General features: G+C 37.7%; 1 protein-coding gene across 2 annotated transcripts in view; it reads left to right on the top strand.

Annotated features, from left to right (window-relative positions):
- USP46 (ubiquitin specific peptidase 46) overlaps positions 1–18046 on the top strand; it is a 29021-nt gene that overhangs the window by 5701 nt on the left and 5274 nt on the right. For both annotated transcript variants that reach the window (XM_074154633.1, XM_074154632.1), the window contains exons 2-5: positions 7527–7607; positions 8420–8633; positions 10248–10477; positions 13908–13984. In XM_074154633.1, coding sequence (XP_074010734.1) covers positions 7527–7607; positions 8420–8633; positions 10248–10477; positions 13908–13984 — 602 coding nt within the window. The remainder of the gene's footprint in view (positions 1–7526; positions 7608–8419; positions 8634–10247; positions 10478–13907; positions 13985–18046) is intronic.

Below are 18046 nucleotides of genomic sequence, written 5' to 3'. Positions count from 1 at the left end.
AAGACTTGTCTTGCATGTGTAAAGGTGTTATCATGCACTTAATAGTTGTTTACACGATAAGCACAACAGGGCAACTCATGAATACAATGTGTAGTACAGAGTGTGTTTCTTTTAGATGTATATAGTCTTTGGCTTCAAGTTGCTGAATTAAGAGCAAAGCAGTGGTTATGCTAAATACCATAACAAAGGAACCTCTTAATTACTGCTCAGCAAGGCTGAGTGAATCTGAATTGCAGAAGACATGGAATTAAAAGCAGACTGTGGACCCTGATTAACTGTGTGTAGTGGGCAAGTGCCACGGAGGAGGTGAGGTTCTGATGGGCTTGAGCAGCTACGGTCTATGGAGTGTAAATCTTGGCCAGTCAGAGATGCAGACAGCAAAATCCCTTCTGCTGATCTTCCTTTCCTCAAGAAACTGTCCTTGGTTGGCTGTTTGGTAGATACACTTAGATACAGTTATGTACATTATGTACTCTTAACACCACAGTGTATCAGTACCTCGGGGGGAGAAATAAGCCCGCATCTCCACCATCAGGGCTCCGCTATAAACGTGTTCTTGGGTATTCTCAGCCTTTGCAGAGAGGGCTGCTGTGCTGACGGTTTCAAACCAGCTATTATTGGATACTGTGTGATGTGGTTATTTAATTTGATTTCACAATTAATGACCTAGTAATAGTTACAACTCAACTGTCCTATGACAGTAAAGTCTCCAACTGTCCACTGGAATTCCATTTCATAAACCTGTGTTATTTCTGATGTATGTCTGTCTAACTCGAAAATTTCCAGTGACAGTGACCATGTTGTCTCTCTAGGCAGTCTACGCCAATGCTTCACTGTCCTTACGACCAGAATGTTTCCTAATTTCTTACCTGAATCTACATTACTGTAGTTTGAACTTGGTACTTCTCATCCTGTCCACCCCTGAGATCAAGAATGGATTAGTTCCTTTTGATAAAAAGATATATACTTGAAAATATTGTCATGCCCTGCCTCAGACTTTTCTGTCTTATGCAACACAACCCTGCTCAACCCTTTTTTTACAGGTCATTTTTCTCTAGAGTTGTGTTTTTCATTTTGACTGCCGCCTTTTGAATTGTCTCCCGTTATCTTCATCTTTCTTGAAACCTAGCACCCAAACCTGAACATAAGGTCCTGTCTGAAGTTTTACCAGCGACAAGTTAAACAGGAAAATTACTGCTTTGTAGACTCCTGTCTGTAAGAATTTCATTATGTGGTCTACATTTGTTGTTGTTCTGGGGTTTGTTGGTTTTTTTTTTTGAAATAGCATTGCATAGCTGATGCTTACTCATCTTACACTACACTATGGTCTCCAGACTTTTTTCTTTTCTCTGCTCCTTTCTCTCCTCCTTTAGTCAGCTATTTCCCACTCTGTAAATGTACAGGTGGTTCTTCTCTTCATGTCCAGAATGTTGCACTTGTCTCAGCTGAATTTCAACAGTTTTTAGAGCATTTCTCTAAAATAAATAAAAAAAAAAAGTAAAAAATTGGCTGTCAAAAATAATTTTGAATTATAAACCTGTCCTGCAACATAACTGCAGCCCTCATAACTCATGTTATATTGAGATTTAATGAAGATGTTCTTTCTTCTGTCTCCAGGTTATCAAAGAGTACCCCAGCTGGTGCAGCTGTGATGAAGTCTAGAAGGTGTCTTGCCTTTAGAATGCTCTGAGGCACTACATATGCACTCTGGGTGGCCCAGACAAAAATGTTATTGAAAAAATTATAGTCTGTAAGCGAACCTCAGTCTTTTTTTCACTGGTGAGGCCATCTTGAGGTTATGTGTTCTGAAGACGGAAACTGGCCAAAAAAAAATGGTTTTGCTACTTGTTCTAGCAAAAGCCTGAGTGCCACTAATCCAAGAACAACTAAGCTGGGAATGGAGACAAACTCATGAGAGAATACTGAGTTGCAGTTTGGTAAATCATGGAAACTTTAAAGATTAATATTTTAAAAAAATTACTTATGGACTTAGGTACTGAACCTGTAACACACCACTAGAACCTCACTTCCAGTACATGGGTGCTTTGTGCTTTGAGAAAACACACTCAACACTTTAAGTTATATAAGACTAAGTGCCTTAAATACTTTGACCAAGATTTTAAGTGATTCAGTATTTCAGGCCTCTGAATTTCTATCCATTTCTTGGTAACCACAGAGTGAAAAGCTGCAGTTATTTGTGGTATATGTAATACTTAGATCTGTGATTAGAGACAGTTTGGTGCATCCAGCAAAAAGCAAGCTAGATATCTCCTTTCAAGCTCTTGTAATTCACCTTAATGATCAGAAAACTCTTTGGAAAACAGGCACAAAAATAATTTCTTTAGATACATTGTCTTAAATCACCTTTCCTTCAAAAACATGAGTACATCATGGGGTTTAGGTCAGTCAATATCCTCTTACTGTTTACTATGATCCCCTACATTTTTCATAGCATCCTCTCTTTCCTCTTTTATCTTGTGGCAAAAAAGTCCCAAAATAACTCTCCTGGAGGAACAATAAATCATTTTTTTGCAGAAAGAAAAAAAACAAACTAATCTGGTTAAATTCACCATCTTGTAGGATTCGCACTTTAAAAATTACAGAAACATTTCAGGTTTGACATTTAATATCTAAGAGTTTGGAATAAGGCTGGTTCAGCTATTCCAATTGCTCACCATACCTCTCTGAAAGTTGAGGTTGTGCCTGAGGATCATTGAAGTCCAACACTGAGGACAGGTGGTATATCTATTGAAAAAAGTTGCATATACACCGCGTGGTGAGATATTGCTTGCTCTTCTCTTACTCTCGTTTTCTTTGTGTTGCTTCTGGGAGCTAAGTTTGGATTTTATTTACAATCGCTTCCTCTCTTTTGAGTTATTCATGACTGTCATTTGTTGGCCAGGGGGCCTTCCACATTTTTCTTTATCTTCTTTTTCCCTTTCCTCCCTTATGCTGTGCCTTCCAAAATCCTGAAACTCAGGCTGCCTGGCCCTGAAGCCATTTCTATTTTTATTCTAATTTCTCTTCTACTAGCCCAGACGTCACCCTGAGTTTCTCTTAAGTCTTCAGTTTTTCCCTTCAGGAAACAAGTCTATTTCTAGCCCATTGCTCTCACTTTCCCTGAATACTAAGAAAAAATAATCTAGTTCACAGCTGTATATGATCTGAAGCCCTTCCTCGTGGACCAGCAATCTTTCATTGGTCTCTGATCTTTATACACCTGTTAAATTTCTGTTTTAATAATTCAATTTTTATGTGTTTTTTCTTATGTTTTTTAGATTTTCTTGTGAACAAGGTATTTCTTGGTATTTCTTATTTTGTATTTTATTGTTTGATGGTTATTCATATTGTTTCCATTTGGCGATACCTATTTAATAGGTTTTCCATAGGTGACTTATGAAGTGTCCTAATTTCTTTACTGCACTCATTTACTTTAAATTAAGCACATGCATATTTCTAGAAATTTAGTGCCCTTTCTATAGCTCCATCACACTAGAAATTCTAGTCCGATTTGCCGTCTTCTGTTTGCAGTATCTTTCATATTAGCTCTATTCTGTTTCTCATCCTTCACAGAATAATTGTATTTAGGTTATTTTGCTATATGTGATTTAACCATCTAATCTGATTTCTTTATTTTTTCCCTGCACTGTTATTTTATTTACATGCTAAAATGCAAAGGAACATGAGGGTTTTTTACTTGATCTGTTTCATGTGATGGAAAACACAAATTAAACTCTTAGCAACATTATCAGAAATTTCAGCTGAAAAGAAAACTGTCAGACTTCTCCATTGGAAGGCCTAGAGCAAAATAACAAGAGGAAAAAATATAGGTCATATGGTCAGAATGTTTTTGGAGCGATGCTGTGGTAGAAATCTTGGCTTAGCCTGAATTGACCCATGCTTGGCTACGTCTCCAACTGTATGTCTTTGCCATTTTATAAGGGCTGAATACTGATTGTTGAATGAAGTGGTAAAACTTCAGAGAAATCAAGGTTCACCACCACCACAGAATACACAGGAGGAGTTTCCGCGTCGACCTAGTTCTCATAAGGTCTGGCCACCACAGCCACTTTGTTGCTTTTTCTTCATTAGTGTCCTCTTTTGAGAACGAGTCAGTCTCCTTTATTGTCTCTATACCTTGATATGAATTTATTGAATAGTCCCACATCCCAGTTCACTGACTCATGTGGTCTCTCCTCATTTCAGGCTCTGTGGCCGCACTGCCACTCTTGCTGGTTTTTATGAAACTACAGTACATTCAGCTGTGGTAGGATATTTCTCCTAGCTGAAGCAGAGGGCCGTTTATAAAACTGTAGAGAATGGATTGCATTAAAAATGTTTGAGCAGATTTTCACTGCAGAAATGACCAAAATGACTTGCTGGAAGTGGGAACAAACATAACCATGCTTAAAACTGTTAAATAGTCATGGTTGATTTTTGATGTAGATTAACCTCAGTTGGCTAACATGTTTTCTATATTTGATCCAGTTGGTTTAAATTGAGTTCTTAATCATTTTTAACACATCTTTAATAACTTATTTTTTCCATTTTAAATCTGATTTGTGTGTACAGTTTCTGGTATAGCTTGGTTGGAAAAATTTCCAATAATTTCTTCTGCATCATGTCAACTGCTTCTTGAGATGACTTCTTATGCAAAATATGTAATATATATGCAACATAGCATGGTTTGAGTTTACTAGTCTGTCTACATTGCTTTTTCCCCATGTAAGAAATATATCCTTCTGTGAAGTATTAAGTCTCTGTGCTTCTTACCTGTTTTCTTACTCTTCTTTTTCTATAAATTTAACAGTATCTTTTTGGAGACCTTAAAATAAACCAGACTGAAATTGCCCTTGATATAAGAAGTCACAACTCCTAATGAAGTCCATGGGAGTTATGTCAGCTTACTCAAAGACTGAATTTAAGCTCTCTGTTTTATTGGGGAACCGGTACACAGTGTTTAGTTTTATATTTGCAACAGCCAAGACCTGGTTTTGTAGAGGAAAAGCTCTATGAGGAGCTGCCGCTAAGCTCATGTTGTTTCAACAGCACGTACTTCGGAAATTTCCATGCACTGTATAGCTTTCACATGAAGATCAGTTAGTGCACATCATGGATTTGTTTGGTTTTCAGTGATAATTTTGTTTGGTAAATCCTGATTCTTGCTCTTTCTTACAATATTTACAAGACAATTTAAATACTAGAGAGGATTTGTCAAACCATCTGGCATCCTCTGAAGTAAGAAACCCTGGCCCTGGAGGAAAGGCAAATGAGTAATGTAGGAGCAACTAGTTAGCAGAGCACTTGCATTCTACTTGTGTTACAGCATACACAAACCTGTAGTTTATGAAAGAGTAGGAGGTTACTTTTCAGAGATACTATTTTTCATGAATTCTAGAGGGACAATTTTTTTCAGTGTGGAAAATACTTCCTGCAAAACAGGAAAACAATTGTTTTCATTCTTATTTTAGAGAACTTGATTTCAACGCTAAAATGGTAATCGAAGAAAACCTTTGCTTTGATCTGAGTGCTGTACAATGAGTATTAACATGAAGATAGTTTTCTCAGAAGCTGCATTAATCTTCTGTGGTCTTGTTTTTTTCTTTTATCAGACAAGGTTTTGAGGGTAACAGTGACTGTTTGCTCTACTGTTAATATCAGATAGACAAATGTCTAACAGTTTCCTCTCAGGAAGTTGGATGCTTTGCTGAATTTGTACATTTTTGGTAAGACTGACTTTTTAAGCAAGGTAACTAATGTATGGAACTTACATAAATATCACAGAATCACAGAATGGTAGGGGTTGGAAGAAGGGACTTTTGGAGATCATCTAGTCCAACTCGCCTGCCAAAGCAGGTATCACACTGTCATCTCTGTTGAAAGGTACCCAATAATTGATTTGTAAAGATCATTCTTTTTTCCAAGTTTCTCACTGAGGCTCAGCAGAGCCCAGTGAGGACATATAATGTGTCCCTTAAGCTTTGCATGGAGCCTCGTGCAGGTAAAGTGCTTCAGTCTCAAAGGGAATGTCTGGGAAATCGCACAGATTTGGTCTGAGCAATCCACTATGTGTGTGAGAGAAAGGGAGAGACGGCAAAGAGATCTGATAAGGGCATGCGAAATACAAAATCTTTGGAGATTTCTGGAAGCTGCCAACTTGAAGGAGCTGTTTTACTTTCAAGGCTTGCAAATTCTCAAAGAGCACCTGTGCTGAGTTGCACACCACTGATCCTGTTGACTAAAATCATGTTCATTTGATGAGTTGACATGAAATAATAATCTAATATAGCAAGCACTGCACCGCCATGGTAGGTGCAGCGAGGAAACACAAATCAGGTTTTGGGGAGAAAATGGGGAAGGGACACCGGAATTATTGAATTTGATTACCAGTAACTGAAAATTTTAGCTGATGAAGTCTCTGAGCAACTGATATATTGAACAAGCCTCAGGAACACAAGAAATAAATGTTCAGATGTTTTACGTGTTGGCATGTTTACAGGGGCATTTTGAATGGTTTTATGAAGGTCAACCAACTGTGATGGAAATTCTAGGGCATGATATATTAATGATTCACACTGCAGAGCATGCTCAGTAAGGAAATAAATGTATGATGTCAGTAAAGCAATTATCACTCAGATTAAAAATTGGCTAATTTATAGGTCTTAAATAAACGTATGTAGGGAATACTTGTCCAAATACAGCATTTTTTGTGAGGTCCTACAGGGATCCATATGCTTTTATAGAGCGGATGAGTGATGACATTTACTTTGGCAGCAATCTAGCTTGCTTGGCAATCTAAGCTTGTTTAAAAATGGGCATTTTAATATAGGAAAACTACAGGTAACATACAAAATTAGTGGTTGTACTTCACAGACCAGTAGTTGTGAAAGCAACTTTGCTGTTGGAGTGAAGATACAGCCGAATGTAACTTGCCACACCAAGGCAGTGACTGAGAGATGTAACAGTGCTTGGGTTTATGCACCCTTCAGTGTTAGATAGGGCAAAATTGTAGATATATTACACTTGATTGTAGTGTTTGTGATGTTGTTACTAGAGCTGGGTGCCAGTGTGGAGCCCAGGTATTGTTAAAGGCTGCTGATGAATTAGAAGGGATTCAGAGGAGTTTCAATAATGTTTAGAAAATCTGCCTTACATTTGGGAACTGGTTTATCCAAGATAACTTCAGGGCTTTGCTGAAGATCAACAAGTATCTTTATAAGGTGAGAGGGTAATGGGATCCAGCTGTTCACATACACAGTGAAAATAAGGAGGAGGTGGGTATGGGGAGAACCCCTGTTGTTGTCACCTGCTCACTTCTAATCAGCCATAACTAGGGTGTCCCAGTCAGGCCCATTCCACTACCTAGAACTGCAAATATTTTTATTGGCTCATGTGACTGTCGTGCTTGCCCACTAATAAGACAGACTTAACTTGGCTAATTGTAGCTGAAAGGAAAAAATGCTGTCCATAACTTTATTTTAAAACCTTAGCATTCTACATAATTTCTTCCCTCTTTTTTTTCATAGGGCACCAATGCCTCTGCTCTGGAAAAAGACATCGGCCCAGAGCAGTTTCCAATCAATGAACACTACTTTGGATTGGTCAATGTAAGTACCATTTTCAGTAGGCAAACCAAATACAGAACCCTGGCTTTGATGTTACTTGAACTTTGGTTTCCTCATTTTTTTGTTTTGTTTTGTTTTTTTTTCTTTCTCCCCCAATTAGGCTCTAAGATAGGATTGTCTTTTTTTTTTTTGAAAAAGTGCTGCTCACGTCCCAATTTCAGGCAAAGTGGGTTGCAAAGCTGTATCAGATGTTTGAAGATAGCTTCGTACGCCCCCAGAGAAAACAGTTACTGTTCCATGAATGTTTCCAGGAATTAGCACTTACACTTCAATAAAGTTAAAAGTTTATTTTAGCTATGAAATGTGAGGGAGGAAATGGTGGAAGTAGGGACAACCTTAGGTACAGCAGTCTGCACTGGGGACTCTCTTAGGAGGAGCTTTTTTATCTGACTAAGAAAAGAATGAGTGAGAAGGCAGTTTAATCACTTGTTATTCCCATATAAATAAAACAGATATAGTAATTCTTTCCATTGAAAACATCAGTCATTCTGCCACTGAGCAGTAAGATAGAGCCCAGCAAGAGTATATTAATATGTTGAAACAAGCTTAACAAGATCCACTACAATAAATATCTCTTGCAAGTGGAAACTTTTACTTTGTATCCTAGTTAATTTAGAATCGCATAGGGGTTTTTTTTGTGAATTGTCAGGGGTGGGTGTGGAAATATATTCCTACAGCAGCTGCATGGCAAAATAACTGGTATGTGACAGGGGCACAGAAGCCAGAAGTTGAATGAGGCAACTAGTTTTATTGTGATGCTCAGGGATTAAGATTGTTTTTAATTTTACATGCAGTTTGGGAACACCTGCTACTGCAACTCCGTGCTGCAGGCATTGTATTTTTGCCGGCCATTTCGGGAAAATGTATTATCATACAAGGCCCAACAGAAAAAGAAGGAAAATCTCTTGACTTGCCTGGCAGATCTCTTCCACAGTATTGCTACTCAGAAGAAGAAAGTTGGAGTCATTCCACCAAAGAAGTTCATATCAAGGTTACGAAAAGAGAACGGTAAGCGTAAAACTGGAATCCTCTTAGACTTCCATACATTGATCAGGAAAGTATAAATAAGTTTTGGACAATGTGGTCATATTAATCAGATGTTCAGGTTAGAGTTGTAAATTGCTTTTAGTACTTTTGGGGATTTAGATATTAATATTTTAGTATCTGTGTACATAAGATTATGCTTGAAATAACCATACCAGGTTTCATAAGTTCCCAGAAGTACATGAATTAGTGATGTTTTCACAGGACTGTGGGACAGACCACACTGCACAGTGAGCTGGGGCTGGGAATAGGGTGAGACTCTGCTGTAATTTTTTAGTTATTTTTTTGTGGAGCATGGCAGAGAGAAACATTGAGGGAGGTTGGCAGTATAGAAACTGTGTGACCTAGGAATGCTACAGGCACCGCTAGTCCAAGCCACCCTGGAGGACAGGTAACTGTACACACGTGGGGGCATTCAATGGACCACACACCAACTGCTGCTCTTGTTCTTAGAAAAGCAGTGGGCACAGTCTACTTTGTGAAGCATCAGGCCCTTTTTGAGCATTAGCTTGGCAACAGCATATGCCTAATCTTGTAGTAGTTCTGTCTAAGGGATATGAGGAACATCTTGAAATAAGGAAACCTGCCACACAGCTCCGTTTTGGCCTGGATTCATATCAGTGTGGGTGGTATGCTTAGAAACGGGGGAGCTTTGAATGAAGAGACAAAGTACCAGTGAAACACCTGGAAGAAATTGCTTCCTGGTGACAGCATATAAATGTGCAGACTGCTCATTCCAGGGCACACATTTGAAAGTGTGACAAAGTTAGCTCTGAGTCATCTAGTGATAAATGCCCCCACACTGCTGGGGATCACTTTTAGGGATAGGATCTTATGTTTTCAGCTTTTTTAAATTAGGGCCAGACTCAGTGTGTATTAACCTGCTTATGTGTCCAGGCTAGACACTGCAAAGCCGAAGAATCTGTGCAATATTTTCTGAGGAAATCCACATGAGCTTTTTCAGGAGCAGAAGAATAAAAATACACATTTCTTGGGAAAACAGCTTCTTTTTTCTTCAACTCCATCCCATGTCTTCAGTTTCCCCAGCCATGTAAAGAGACATGTAAATATGGTGCTTAGGGACATGGTTTAGTGGTGGTTTTGGCAGCATTAGGTTGGTGGTTGGACTCGGTGATCTTAAAGGTCTTTTCCAACCGAAATGATTCTGTGATTCTATGTGTCTTACCGTCCAAACTCTGTGATGTTCCTAAGTGTCTGAGGGACTTGGAATATACGGGTGGGAGTCAGTGCTGCCTAAAGTTAGGCATCTAGTCTAAGGAATTAATTTGGGATGAGTCGCCCTCTTGCTTTCTTCATTGACTGTAGTGGGAACCTACACAACCAGCTCCAAAGGAAAGCGTAACCTTTCAGACAGCTAAAGTTAGATGAGATGAAGCCTTCCCCCAAAGTAGCTTCCCTGAAGCCAGTGTGACTGCAAAACTGCTCTTCTTTGGCATGATTCCAAATACTGTGCTAAACAAGGGCCGCTACATGTATTTGGAAATAAATAATGAATTTAGTTTACTTTCCTGAAGAAAAGGATATGCTCAGATTTAGAAATCTCTACTCTCTTCACAGATCTCTTTGACAACTACATGCAGCAGGATGCACATGAGTTTTTAAATTACCTGCTCAACACCATCGCAGACATTTTGCAGGAGGAGAAGAAACAGGAAAAGCAAAATGGGAAACTGAAAAACGGCAACATGAATGAAGCTGAAGAGAACAATAAACAAGAACTCACCTGGGTGCATGAGATTTTTCAGGGAACACTGACTAACGAAACTAGATGTTTGAACTGTGAAACCGTAAGCATTGAGATAGATATTTTTATTTATTTATTTATTTATTTGGTTGTTGCCCATTGATAGATAGATACATTTTATATATATAAATATATGAATCTTTTCAGACATCTGAGAATTGTGGATATTCCTGTAGACTTTACTTCTTGAAGTGAGTATATTCTTTTCTAAAAATTTATTTTTCTAAGCATTACTTGGCTAAGCTGTGCCAAGTCTTGCTGTCCTAATACATATCTCTACAGTTGAAACCCTTTCAAGTTAATCAATACCCTTCCTTATTACTGTAACTTTGGGAGAAGATATTCATATCATTATTCCATGAATAAGTGAAATGTTAAGATGAATTTGTGTTAATTCAATCCTAAGAATGTGACTGGCATACTGAGGGTTTGTTACTAACAAACCATATATTTTCTTTTATCTCCCTAATATTTTCTAGAGGATGCTGCCAGTTTGAAGTCTCTTATGTTTGAAGCATAAGTAAAAGTTACTTTTCATTAGGAAACCTGATAAGTCTCCTATCAAGTTCTGTGGTTTTCAATCACATGCTCCTACTTCAAGGGAAAAGAAATAATACTAAAAAAAGTTTCTCTCTGTGAGGTTGCTATGTTGAAAGAGTAACACAGACAGGAAAAAAAATCTGTTTTGGCAAGAACAGTGACACTGATTTTCCAAAAAAGTTGGAATTAACCTCACCTAACCTTTTCTTTGTAAAAGGTAGGTGTCAAGGATGAACTAGTTTTCTCAGCTCCTTCTGTAGATGATGAAGATTACAAAGGAGCTCCTGCAGGAAGCTCTCTCCATCCGTCTCTGGGCTGTTTCATGAAACACAAAGTTTTTAGCAGTATCAGGTATTCTGCTCCATATGGCTCCATGGTGCTACTGAGCTGTTGCAGTTGTTGGTGCAGCAATGTTGTGAGCTGGGCCAGCAAACTGATCTGGCCTAAGAATAACGTGCTTGGAACTCAGACCAGTACTACTACCAAGGACTTCCTCTAAAGAAAATGCAGCTTTAGATTATCTGCGTTAAGATGGGAGAAGGTGCCCAGAGAAGGTATCTTCAGACAGCAAGCTGAGGTTACATATGTAACTTTAGACAGTTGAAGTTAGCTGGGATAAACCCTACCCAGGTCCTACCAGATGAATAAAAGAACATATTCTGATATTTCTAATTATAAAGAATAGCGCTGCATCCCAAGAAAATATGACTTCTCCAGGGATTTGGGTCCGGGGGGTGGGGGGGGGAAGAGATGTAGTGATAGTCAACATGAAAAAAGGTGTAAGACCAAGTTTGGAATAAGCTTATATAAGTGAAAACACGAGAGAGATGTTGAAAATAAATTCTTTAGTCTGTCTCCATTATAAAAACACAAGTAATAATAGCAAGTTAAAATAATGAAAGGGTTAAATGATTTTTTAACTGGCAAACTTCTGTAAATGGTTGTGGCCTAATTCTAAATTAATATCCAGTGTTTACTCAGACAAACTGTACTGAAGTCAGGATGTGTCCTTGGGTAACAGCAAAACTGCATAATACCCTATTTGTAATTCAAAGTGACCAAGCTTTATGGAAAAAATAGCACTAGGTATTGCAGCTGTAGGAAGACTTGTCTGTAGCTTCCTGTGAATGCAAAAATACTGTTTACTACTCAGGATGCTCTTCCAGTTTGTTTTTCTTGCATTATTTTATCTTGAAATCTTTGGGAGATAGTAAAATGGATTAATAGATGTTCCTTTGCTAAAATATTCATATGCAGTGCATGAAAAATCATTCAAGATTCCAGCAGCTCTTATTCTCACTTACAAAGAGTGCAGTTTGAATCTGGTTTTCCAGCTGCCTTTAGTTTGGGTCTGTATTATTCTAACTCCAACTAGCTCATCTTCTGCTTTCAGTAAATATTTGATGTGCTGAAATCAATAACAAAATTCCGAGCTTCTTTGTGGTATTCAAATGAAACACTATACTTGCCAAAGACTTTTCCAAGTATTTAAGCTCTTTCTTGATATGCAGTGAACAGAATTCTAGTTCCAGCCGTAGAGACACAATGTTCTCTGAAGTTTTGTTGCTCTATCTTTCAAATTCTAGCTGTATGTTTATACTGCAGTTGATTGCTGCCAGTTTTGTGGTTTCCTGTCCCTTGTGGGTCGAATCATGTCTCAGCAAGGATTTTTGTTTGAAGAACTGCTATTCATTTTAATTGGGTGCACGTTATGCCTCTGTACATCTTTGATAATATCAAAATTCATCCTGCTAAAAGTGTTCGTCTGGACTGATATGGGCTGTATTCACCGTGTTTATGGGATGTCTGACGTAACGCAGCGATGAGCTGAAAGTGGTACATAACTTTCACATCCATAGAATTGCACAAATGTGAGCACGAGGGACTTGCATCAGAACAGTGGATTCAACCCCTCACTGAAGTTCTTGATTTGAACTTTGCTATCCTATCATCTGATTCTGTTATTCCAAGAAAATGCAGTCATAGGAGGCAATATATGGAGTGTTCATGCAGCATTTTATAAACAGAATTGATTGTTATGAATATACCTAAATTCATGTGCAGTAAGTAATTCTGCAGTCTTTTTGACTCAGTTGAAGTATTACAACAATTATCCATTTGGATAACTTTTTTTTTTAACTTTACTTCATCTTCAAGATTAAACACTAAATGAAAAATCATTTTCAAAGGAAAAATCAAGATCTGACATTCTGAAAATGTTTGAGGTTACTGTTTTAAAATAAAAACTCTTCATTAGATTTTTTTTCTCCTCTTGTTCCATCTAAAAAAAATTGGCAAAATTGAAATGATTTTGCAAAATATTATCACTTTACCATTTTTACATTTAACCTTTTAATTTTTTAATCAAAATTATTGACGAAGAACAATATTCAATGGGGAAATGAAGCTGTGTCAATCGGAAATATAAAGCCAGTCTTCTGAATGCTCACTGAAGAGAAAATATAACGTGGTTAAATATGACATTTCTTGACAGATGCTTATTTGGAAAATACCTTAATTGCATCCATAATAGTGGAAATAATTACGTAGGGCATAAACAGTGATTATATAGTGTAATGCATTATACAAAGGGTAAAGAAAATTCCAGTAAAATAAGAAACTAGGCTGTGTTGCGTAACGAGAGAACGTGTGTAATGTACCAGTCACAGCCAGTATACGGGATGATGGTCCTCCCTTAATGAACAGTAGACTGTGGTCACTGCCCCGTGGTTGGTAGCCTTGGATAAGTAGAACAGATGGAAGTTAAATTATATGAAAGCTGGATTGGTAGAGTCACTAATAAATGTAGTCACGCTGATCTAGAAAAAAATTTAAAATGCTCTATCTTTAGCATTTGCACATAGATAAAAACAGCATTTGGATGTATGTTGTTTTACTAAGTCTCTGTTTAACATGTATATTTTTTACAACAGGTTAGTAGCAAAGATGAAGATTTTCTTGACCTTTCTGTTGATGTGGAGCAGAACACATCAATTACACACTGTCTAAGGTAAATGAATGCATCTCTTTGGCAGATAGTTCTGTCTGACTTTGCTAATTTTTCCAAGTCTAATAGGTACAGCAAAGAGAATTCAAATAACACTGGATTTTGAGCTTTTCCAAAAACAGAAGAAAAAGACTGCAAACTGGATGTTTCCTCTAATGACAAAATATACACCAATGTATTTTGTTTTACTCACTTTTGCTTTCAATGTATGCATTTGAAAGAGAAAAAAAATAATCTCTTGGGGAAAATAATTGATTGCCTTGTCATCTGAAAGAATTGCTGCAGAATAATAATTGGCTTCAAAGGGATTTAAGTGTGCTTATCTTTAAGCTTCTACTCAAGTGCTTTGTTGATTAGGACTTATGTGCATATTAAAAGTTAAGTGTGTGCTTTGCAGAATGAGTGCTAGAGTCCCTAGAAGGCATAAGATTTCAGAAATCTACTTTTCTGCCATATAAGTTTCTTATTCTGTGTCTCATTCTAAAATAATGGGAAGAAGTCTTTTATTCTAAGTTTCAGTTCTGCTCCTAGTACACTCTTAACTATAAAACAAATACTTCAGAGATCAAAATAATTTTCAGACTTGATTATTCTGAGAGATTTATAATATCTGGAGTTTTGTCATTGATATAATAAACCAATACCTGGATTTAAGACAATATGTTGCAGCTCTAAGGTAATGATTATCAATTGGTCAAATTACTCTTTCAAGCTCCAAAATTGGTACCAAGTTTGAAATTGTATTTAACAGTTATTCTGGAATGCCTAAGGAGGGTTGCCTGGCATCTCACCCCAAGCTGAGGGGTGAAAGGGAAAGCATATGAGGTACTAACCATTTCCTGAGTCAGAAAGCAGTGATTTCTCCATGGTTACCGCAACTGTACTAAGTAACTTCTGTTACATTTTAAAGTGCTGAATCCAGTAAGCGTTTTCCTCCTTAGCTTCTGTTCCTGTCTGTAGGATACTGTAGCAGTCCTTAGCCCTCAAGTAGTCCACACTGCAGTAACTAGCCTCATTTTAAAAGGTGAGCAAATGGAAAAGCAGCTTTGGAAAGGAGTGCATTATTTTCTTTTTTTCCCCATTGTCTCTGTCTGTTCATGGTCACCAATAGTCGAAGCAGTATTGGTGCTACAGGCTTTTGTTTGCTCCCTTTTAAGTTCTTCACTGTAGCCGCTACTTTGAACTTGTTTTTCTCAGCGTCACTTACTTCCCTTTCTTTCCCTGTGGTGTTCAAAGTCAATTTGAAGTCACACTGACATGCAAGGAGGCCGAAGTGTGCATCTTCTGCAGTCCTTTCTAACCTGAGTTGTTGTTTGATTCTGTGATACAGTAACGAGACTGAGCGCTGACTTTTTCTTACAGCTTATCCTGGTGAATTTATCAGAAACTGCTGTTGTTACCATCTGTCCTTCAGCTTTCTCCAAATTTTTAATTTAATTTCTTAGTTGTTAAGCTTCCTGGAAATGTTTTGTTTGGAAAGGCCATTTATGCAAAGGCACAGAGTGCTTCAGTAAAAGTACCAATAGTATTTCTACTGTTGGACAGCCAGTGGCTGCAGCTTACGATGTGGAAGAACTGCATCTGCACTACTGCAATGACCAAGCGAATGGGGGAGTTGAAAAGGACCCCAAGAGGGTAGCTTCTGTCTCCACCTCAGACAGGATGCTTTTCCAACCTGTTCCAAAAGATCTTTTAGCAGTAGTAGCTCAATTGCCTATCCCAGTCCTTCCTGTTCTTACCACTAACAAGTTTTCCCCACTGTGTAACATGAATCTTCCTTGTTTCAGTTCAAGCCCATTTCTACTTGCCCCGTGTACTCTGGACATAAGCCAGGGGTTGCTCCCCTTCCTCTTAACAGCAGCTTTTTATATACAAGACAAATTTCATCACTTTCTTTTAAAGTTGAACAGCCTAAGGTCTTTCAACCTTTCTTTCACAGGCTATCTTCTCTAGATCTCTGCTCATGTTCATTACCCTGCAGCCTTCTCTCCAATTTAACCTCTGTCTTCAACTCTATCTTTCTTGAAGTGCAATTGCCTAAAATTAGGTGCAATATTCCAGCCGAGATCTACACAACCCTGAGAAGAATGGATGCTCTAAAAGTGTGTTTATACATCTCAGGATAGTATCTGCCTTTATTCCAGCAGAATGACAGGCATTGTTCCTTTTGGAAATAAAGGGAAGCAAAATCCCAGTTTTTCTTTTCTTGGGGTGGGAGGTTTAGAGATTAAACAGGAAGAGAGTCATCACCTATCATCTATTCTCTATTCTGATTGTCTTTTACACTAGTAGCATGTCTAGTTCTGTTTAGAAAACAAATATCCAGTTGGAATATGGATTTCCTCTCATTGTTCTGTGGTATTATGCATTACTAAACAAAGTGTAAGAGCTTTTGTGATTTCTGTTAATAGGACTGGCCAAGTTATTAAGTTATTACTCTTTTTGGAACCTTTTCTGTTTCCCTTTTTTTTTTAACAGCTGCTTTGCTGTGTCTTTACAGCTTTAAGTGCTACTGTATTGAAAAAGTAAATTAAAGAAAACCTGTGCAAGAGAACATTTAAGTAGAATTAATTTCTTTGCCACTACAGACGAACGTTCTTTTTAGTTATTTTTGTAGCTTTTCAGATTGAAAAGGTCCTTGTGTACATAAGAGGTCCAAAGAATACAAGCCTCTGGCATAGTCTAACTCCACAGGGTAGACAATCGGACCTGAAGCAATAGAAGTCTAATAACAAATATAGTACATATCCATTATTTTTGTTTCCACTAGGAGTTGCAAAGTTTACCAGTCCATTTGATCTTGACTTTTAACTAGTGCTCCGCCTGTGCTTTTTCATTCCACTAAGAATTCTCTCATCTCTTAAAACAGAATATTTGTATTATTTATGCATATAAACAATCGAAAGCATCTTTCACACTATAGCATAGAGGCTGTAGAGAGATGGACTGTGGAAGCACAGGAGGTCAATGATAAATTAGTGTATCTTGAGCAGGTGTATTTAAAAATTCCTTTCTCTGTTAAAATACTGTATAAATGGAATGCAAATTGGCCTGTTAATGGAATAGGAAAGTAGCTCTGCAGGTATAGAGAGAAATTCCTCAAGCCTATAGCTCTCGTACACGCAGACTTTGTGTGAACTGCAGTCAATGATCTGGTTTTTTTAACTGTTCAACATCTATCAGACGTGCCATGCTCAAAAGTCTCAACTGATGAAACAGCTACTGAAGCTGCAGTTTTAAAGGGCAGCAAAAGCATCTAATTCTCACCCACGTATCTCCCTTCCCCCAAGGGAAGAGTTATTGCATAAAAACATGCCACCAGTTTTTTTCCTGGTGCAGAAAAAGGAATTAATATGTGCTGTATAAGTAAATTAGTAGTGCCTCTAAATGCTGTGACCGTGCCCCACTTGCTTTGATAGAACAAGGTAACAGCCTGTCAGGTGGAAGTAGAAGACAAAGGAACAAAAGAACAAACAGTCAGGGACAGGTAAGGGAATGTCCCTCAGCTTATCGAGTATTTGCATATTTCTCTGGCTTTCACAGATGTCATTTCCATAGCAGTCAACTTATCATTTAAAATGTTAAATATTACTGGTTTCAGAATAATTAATACATTTTAGAAGGAATTCAGAAACTCTTTGAGATTAATTCATTTTCATGGGAGGCTTGGCATAGAACAACTGGTATCTATCAAATTTCTACCATCTGTACATGTTTCTTTATGTTGGAAAAATACTATTTCCATTGCTTCTCTTTGAGGTCGGAAGGAAACTAATAAATTCCATAAGTTTGTTTGTGGGTTTGTTTTTTTTAAGTTGAGATTTTAGGCTTTGAAAGTAAACATCAGACCCTTTCCTTAACAGAAGACCTAAAATTTACACAAGGACATTCTACTGAATCTTGCAGCATTATGTTCCCCACACATATAACCCATCTCTAAACTTTTCTAACGTTTCATCTCTTCTCTTCTGAGTCCCTGAAAGGTTACCATGTTTTTCAGAGGAATTGGCTGAATTCAGTTTATTTTGTCTTTACATTCAAATGTGAAATCAGATATTTGAGGTC

This window comes from Numenius arquata, chromosome 10, assembly GCF_964106895.1.
Source record: "Numenius arquata chromosome 10, bNumArq3.hap1.1, whole genome shotgun sequence".
Classification (NCBI taxonomy): Eukaryota; Metazoa; Chordata; class Aves; order Charadriiformes; family Scolopacidae; genus Numenius; species Numenius arquata.
Note: the sequence above shows the minus strand (reverse complement) of the source record. Positions and strands in the feature narration are given on the sequence as shown.